The 7,377-nt window shown below is 41.4% G+C and overlaps 1 protein-coding gene across 2 annotated transcripts; it reads right to left on the bottom strand.

Moving 5' to 3' along the window:
- Positions 1-1,858: 1,858 nt before the first annotated feature.
- lratd1 (LRAT domain containing 1) lies at positions 1,859-3,677 on the bottom strand. Of its 2 annotated transcripts, none has more exons than XM_056242183.1 (2): positions 3,526-3,677; positions 1,859-3,265 (listed from the first exon to the last, which is right to left on the bottom strand). In XM_056242183.1, exon 2 carries the CDS (start codon positions 3,226-3,228, stop codon positions 2,446-2,448), a length of 783 nt encoding a protein of 260 aa, XP_056098158.1. In that variant the 5' UTR covers positions 3,229-3,265; positions 3,526-3,677; the 3' UTR covers positions 1,859-2,445. The 2 variants fall into 2 exon arrangements, with proteins under 2 accessions (XP_056098158.1, XP_056098159.1); XM_056242184.1 differs by having other exon boundaries at positions 3,472-3,670.
- Between the last annotated feature and the right edge of the window lie 3,700 nt (positions 3,678-7,377).

Below are 7,377 nucleotides of genomic sequence, written 5' to 3'. Positions count from 1 at the left end.
GTTTTAAAATCATTCAATGCCTGCTATCCATAGGTGGTAAAAGCACATTATTTATTGTGGCAAGCAAATAACAATGTGCCCAATTTAGACAGAAAAGAGGCATATTTGCACAAGAAAGAATGATAATTCATTGAAATACTCAAAATGCAACACATTAAATGCCTGGTTCAACTTGATTGTGAAAGGTTTGTAAGATGTAAAAAGTGCTGCAGAAAGTTCAGTGAATTCATCTGTAACATTTACGATGAGCTCATCTGACAGTTAGTAAGCAACCTTTCCCAAGCCTTAAGAAACCTGTCCCACTTGTCTTCATTCATTTGTACAATCCCCCGCTTTCCATATTAACGGCTCAAACTGGCACACCTGACATAACATGTTGTGCATGACGAATGACTCGTGATTACCATTATGACCTGGAATAGACACACAAAGAGAATAAACAGTAATGGGTGTGTGTGAAATGAATACAAATGTTGAACAGTGAACACGCATCTAGAAAATATTTCAACTAGATTAATAACAGGACAGGAATTTTATAAATGAATGTGTCTTCAATGTATAAATCCATAAGCACACAGCTCAAACAGTTACGTTGTGCTTGATATAAACTCGTAACCTGCAGCACAAAGGTAAACCTGCAAAGAATGGACTTCAGCCTTGCTTCAGGTAAACTGATTTTCAGAATGACTTGTTAGTGTTGGCCAGCAGCAACCGCTCTGTAAAGGGTCCAGCCACACAGACCTGCGGGCCAATGATGCCTCACTGAACATAAAGCATAAATGATCCCAGCTGCAGCCTACAGCCTCTAATAGGAAAACAAACAGAGCATGACCATATTTACTGGTGCTTGAGAGTGTCTATGTGCAGACACACTTATACACAGCTCTCCCATTACTTACTGCAAACCTTGCAGCCAAAAAAATGGAGACTGCAGTTAATTTGGATGTATGGTTTCTGGACCACAAGCAGTGCGGCCATAAACTTGATATGTATAATTAAAGTAGCATAGACAAGTAATATAATGAAATGCTTCAGTGGCTGCAGGGTTTTTAAATGACTTTTTTTCACTCAATGTCTCAGAGGCAAGGTTAGAAACACGCTAATGATCATCAACAGTAACAAGCCAGGAACAAAAGGACAGTGTCTCCATGCATCAACAGCTGCCTATATGGCATACTAATGCAGAAATAACAAACGACTGCCCTGCTAACGGAAATAAATCCCCCAAAACCAAATGAGAAAAATAGTCGATACTGTGAACAATACAGAAGGTCCATGTATGAATTATAGTGCATCGGTTAGGCACTCGCGTGACGTGAGGCTGCCTTAGCCCAGCACGTGCTCGCTTATTGCATTTGTATGCAGGCAAAACAGTATGAAAAAGAGCTAGAGACCAACGCAATTTTCATAGGGCAATCTACGTTTATTTGAATAAAAACAGTTTTCTTTAAACGTACTAACTGAAATACAAAAATATGGACTCCAAAAACAGAAGAATGTTCGCTGCATTTGTTGGTAAGAGAATGAAAACAAAGGCTCGTGTGTTGTCGCCTGTAGGGGGTTAGAAGAACTAATGCAGCTGCACAGATGCGCAATAACCGAGCTCCACGTTTCACGCAAAGCTAGAGTTCAGTCAAATAAGAGACAATGTGGCAAGCTGTATAACAAGTATTCCTTTAAACTACCTATTTGTTTTAAGGTTACCAGTACATATTTTTAATTAGCAGCAAGTAGTCCAATAGTGGTTAGTAGGCCTATCTTTTTCTATTTTACCAGTATAGCCTAATTATTCCTTCCAATAGTACTTTTCTTCAAGTCACTGTTCTGATAATGACAACCAACCATACAGATTGCCATTTTTTGCCATTTCATTCTAGGTGGATCTGTGGTTCAGATATGAACTCTTTACTTCCAGTATAGACATTCCTAGGCACTAGTGCCTGTTTTTAGCTACCAATTAGATAGTATTGATGTTGATCTCAACTCTAGTAACAATTGGAATACACAATAGCCTACTAGTAGGCTATTTATTGACATATTGCTAGGACAAAGGGAAAAGATACTATTTGAATAGTTACTGGTAAATAATGAATGTTAGTAAGAAAAACAATTAGCCTACTAGTTAGTCTTAAGGAATACATGTCAAAACGGCTTGCCACAGACATATGAACGCATCGTGGTCACCATCTGCCGCAGCAGAGCTCGGGTGCGAATTTGAAGGGACTGTCATGGGGGAACTGTGATGTTTCTCACCTTATGTTTTATCTTTTTCCTTTTTAAAGGTACAGGGTGACTTTAGTGGGGCCATCGGTTCTCACAGCACAACCAAAAGGGGCGTTGTCTTTGCCAAAATATGTTCACACAAATACGCACAACCCTGCCAAAGTCCTGAAATAAAGGTAAGCAGCCCTTGCTCAAGGCATGCAGAGAGTCCCAAATTTGCGCTCATTCCTTCCCGGTAACCAGCGACAGCTCCTTCAGAATGCCACTGGCGTCCACGCGCCGTCTCTCGCGAATCATCTCCTCCAGGCTGCGGAACATGAGCGTGTGCGCGGTGCTCTCGGACAGGTGCACCTTCAGAAAGTAGCGCTGCTCGACCGAGTGCGCCTCCCCGCCCGCTTTAAACTCCCGCTTGCCGAAACGGCACCAGGCTGCGAAACTTTCCGAGTTCGTCCAGCAAATCTCGCCACTGCTGAGCCCCACGTGGCCGCTCGCGTTCTGCATCACCAAATCAGCGGGCAGCGGCCGGTAACGGTACCGATTGTTCACTATCCTGCCCTGTCGACCGCAGCTGATCTCAAACAAGCTGTCCTTGCGGATCTCCCCCTTGTAGAGGTGAATAACCTGGTCCTCCCCTTCAAAGATCGCCCAGTGCGGGGGTTGTGCGTTGGCCACTAACTCCAGTAGATCCCCGGGTTTGCACATGGTCAATAAAGTTTTCACAGAATAAACATTCAGGTCCTCATTCTCTCGCAGTTTGGAGTATATACATTCCTGGCAGCAGAACGCCGAGTACTCGATCTCGTTAAGTGCAATCGGACCGTCTTTGCTCGGGCTGTTGTTGTCTTTAAAGCTGTCCGACTGCGATCGATCGTCCAGTTCTTCCTCCTCATCGGAAAAGAAATACGCCACACCAACACGTAACTCGTCCTTCTCGATGCCCGATGGATCCCCGGTGGGTAGCTCGCTGTAGTTCAGGTGGGTGATCCGGTCCAGTTGGTTTCCCATCAATAACAGGGCAGAGGAGAGACATGGAATACTGCTTCTGAAATACAAAAGGGTTATGTGAGTGTCATACTTGAGAGGCGTACTAGAATTATTCTGACGCGCTCGAAATGCTGTCTAGGTACAGAGCCATAGTAGTCACCTCACTACACAATAAACCACCACGCGCACCTGGGTGCGTAAACAAGCCAGTCGCGCAGAGCGCGGCACAAAGAGGAAAAGGGCGAGTCAATGTTGACTGCTCACGAGGCTCATGTATGTTAATAAGTTCTCAACACAACACCTCGAACGGACGCATACCTGCGTATTTCCCCAGGACTATAGTTAATGGTCCTTACTCTCCATTGGTGCTGGTGCTGTGTGTATCCCGCAAGGTCTCCAAAACAAACGCGTTACCTCCCCCTTTCGTGTCCTCCAAGGTACACTGGCTTCTCCAACACTTTGCACCGCCGCACTTTAAATAGTCTAGAAAACTCCGCCCCGACCAGCAAAACCTGCCCTCCTGATGGCGATTGGTTCAGAGCCCTCATGAAAAACTTAAACCTTTGCTCAGAGTCTTATATTACAGATGTTTGTGTTGTTCACAGCCGTAACCAAACGGCTTGGCTGATTTGTCAAATATAACAATAGTAAATAGGCTTAAAATTGAGCTAAGAAAGGTTAGAGATTCATTATGAGGACATTTGGTTTCTGAATGGTTGATTAGCTCTGTCAAAACAAGTTACAGCTTATGTTTGCTGGGAGAACACTTTATTAAAGCAGTATTTGGGGTTCAGGTAGCCTACAGAATGTTGGCATAAAGTTGATCACCACAAAAATAATTTTGAGTGGTCTCTCATTTTGTCATGGCAACAAACTTGTAAAATTAGTTAGTATAACGATAAGGTTAGTAAAAAAAATGTATGCATTTGTAACATTTTACAATAAGGTCTCATTACTTAATGTTAGTTAATGCATTAAGTTAATAAGTTAACTGACTAAGATTAATAAATGCTTTGAAAGTATTTTTCATTGTTAGTTGTTAGTTTGTTAACTAATGTAGTTATCCAATATTAACCAATTGAACCTTATGTTAGCCATTCACAAATTGACCCCATTCACTTCTATTGTAAGTGCTTCACTGTCACCTAGGTTTTTGATCTTTTTAAATAACAGGAGGGACTAGTCGAAAATAATTTTTATGGTAAAGGAATATGCCACAAATGCTGTCAGCTGAACTGATGTACAACAAGTATTGATGACTTGAATCTATATGATAGGAGGATAGATAAATGCTGTTTTCCTGTCAGATCTGGTGTGGACCTCTGTATCCTCCATTTCACTCCCTCACACACAGGGACATATATAACACACACACACACTCTCTAGCTGTCATGAGACTCGGACAGTCAAGTGACTGAGTAATTCCTTGCGGCATCTTCCAGCCATTCATAATCAAGGGTGTGCTGAAATGAAATTTCAGCCTTTCTGCACACGCACATTCACAGTATTGACACACAAGCCATTCTGACTACCATAATAGGCCATATGCCACACACAAATTTCCACACAAACAAGGCACTCCAGTGGCAGGCTTGAAGTTGGAATGATTTAGATTATAATTATTCTGCAAAGAAAGATCCAATTATCCACCTATGAAATGGATAGCCCTTGTGTCTCAGTAATACACCCAACTGTGTCTGCATGCGTGTTTAATATGTATAGATGCTCTATACTTATGTGTGTGACGGCGAGAAAGAGAAAGATAATCTATTTGAAAGGCAGATGCAGAGGACCCTTAAAAGAATCCTGATGCTTTGGCACACAACCAAACATAATACACACACACTTTCACAGCGTATAGGTCAGGAGACTTACAAGTGTGTGAATACTTGCGGTGCATGTGCGAGAGAGTGACAGAAAAGAAATGGAAGAGAAGGATGTGAGGGAAATAAAGGGACAGCACACAATATCCACAGGGTTCTGCACTTTTCTTCGAAATATAGAGATGGGCCGTATTTGCAGTAAACAAGCACGCTGTAATCATATAAGAACACCAGGGAAAACAAGTCAAGCACAAACAAAGGAGAGGAGGAAAGAGGGATGAGAGGAGTGGAGGAATGGAAACCAGGAGAAAAATGGCTTTTGGTAACAATGACCATGTGGCAGTCTTGCATTCAATATATCCAGCTGAAGGCTTAGGCTTTGAGAAAGCAGTATTTTATGGGCTTCATATAAAACGCTGCCAAGATAACTAATCATTCCCTCTATAATGTTATGAGTTTAGCAGTTGGTGTATGTGAACCCCTTTTGCATGAATACAGATAAACACGCTTAAATCTATCTTCTGCTCTAGCAGGTATAGAGTTTTTACCTAAAAGAGCTTCTTTTGTTGTTATCATTCCATAGAAAAGTGCAAACATATAATATATACAGTGGGGTCCAAAAGCTTGATATTGAAAATCTGGGATTTTGTTTTTCATTTAAACTTTGAAATAAAATTCAAAAAACAAAGTTAAAACAAAGAAAGTTAGGTTACGCATAAAATCGAAATATTTCGAATTCTATATTATTTCTAGGTCAATACTCACATTTGTGACAAAGATCATATGACTACAGATGGTCAGATGTATTCCATTTTTCCAGTGTTTCCTGCACACCATTCATCTTCAAGGCCAAAAGAACTCATGTTTCACCTGGGCTGTAAATGTGAGTTTTGCGGTCTGTATCGAATGTAAAGCAATAACAGTGTAATGCGAAATAATGTCAAGAAATGTCTCTCGTATAGTTTTTTGCTGCTAAGTGTGGCCTGATTCACAAAAAAACTACTCTTATGAGTTGGTTATTTTAGTTCAGAGTTAAGCGTTCAACTTTATAAAACGAGTTTCTATACCTTAATGTTTTTTTTTATTCCATTTTTAAATGCAAAAACACGTTCTGTGCGAATGACCCCTGCCCTGACACATGATCATTATGGGATGTTTTGTTTGGAAGTGCACCAACAACCACCAACTTTGTACCAAACCACAATTTTTACTTTTTATTCAAATTGTAATAAAAGGATTTACTTTAAAACAATTTACACTCAGAAATTGCTAGCAAATTTCACAAATAATTTGAATAAAGAAACGGCAAATGACATTGAATTAAACTAGACTTTTGGATCCCGCTGTAGCAATTCAAAGAAAAATTAGCTGCAGAGGATTGGGAATTCCAAACAATACATCCCAACCTGCCAAAAGCTCTTATATTTTGTTCCACGTTCAAAAAAGCACTCTTTCATCATCGTGTCCTCAGCTCAGTGACTATCACAGGTATTTTTTTTTATAGGCCTACTTCAAGTGGTTTCACAAAAGCTCTCAAGAGGAAACATTAATTAGGATTCTACGAGGAATGGTGTTACTATCTGGAAAGGATGAGATGTATCTGATTTATCTGGCTTGACCTAAAAATATCCCCTGCTCTTAAATTCCCTGTCACACACAACAATAACACTCCCAGTCAGTCTGTTTCACAGGTGCTGAGTGCAGTGGGTGAGCGTTCCAAACCATGCCTGCCTTAAAGGCCTTGACCCTGCTTTAGACCATAGAGCGAGTTCAGCTTCCATGCCAAAATGACAATTTAATCCTCACTCTCATAGGACACCACAGATACTTTTTTTAGACCCGCAAGAAAGAGTTATGCTTCTGAGATGGCATTATAGATTGTGTTCCCTCATCGGGTGGAGAGAGGGTATTGACAATTCTTTCACACATTTCCCTTATGGCCCTTTTGTAGAACTCCCACCACAATGTGCTATTGATGGAGCAGCTCACTGACAGTTCATTCTCTCCTTCTCTGCTTTCAGCGCAGCCATCCTTACTCACCCCCTCTTTTTTTCCATACTTCGATACTATTAGTAGGCCGTGCTCCCTGAGCCTTTATCTGAGAGGAGTGCATTCTCAGCCCCACGCCCTATCACTGCACAAATAACTATTATCAGGACCAGTTTCCTGTTATGGGCCAGCTGCCTTCCGTGGCATTTCATATGAGATTTTTTCTTAACGTCACTGAAACTTTATAGGGCCCCGGCCCCGCACTGTCATATCCTGTCCTCCTGTGCTTTTAACCCAGTGCTGTGTGCTTATCTCCCACCAGACCCATTAGAAAGCCTGGCGAGGAACTAATGAAAAA

This window comes from Rhinichthys klamathensis, unplaced genomic scaffold, assembly GCF_029890125.1.
Source record: "Rhinichthys klamathensis goyatoka isolate OS25496 unplaced genomic scaffold, OSU_Roscu_1.1 h1tg000705l_1, whole genome shotgun sequence".
Taxonomy (NCBI): Eukaryota; Metazoa; Chordata; class Actinopteri; order Cypriniformes; family Leuciscidae; genus Rhinichthys; species Rhinichthys klamathensis.
This window is presented reverse-complemented; position numbering and strand designations above follow the sequence as displayed.

Coding starts and splice junctions, on each gene's coding strand:
- lratd1 (XM_056242183.1), bottom strand. CDS start 3,228: ATGGGAAACCAACTGGACCGGATCACCCACCTGAACTACAGCGAGCTA.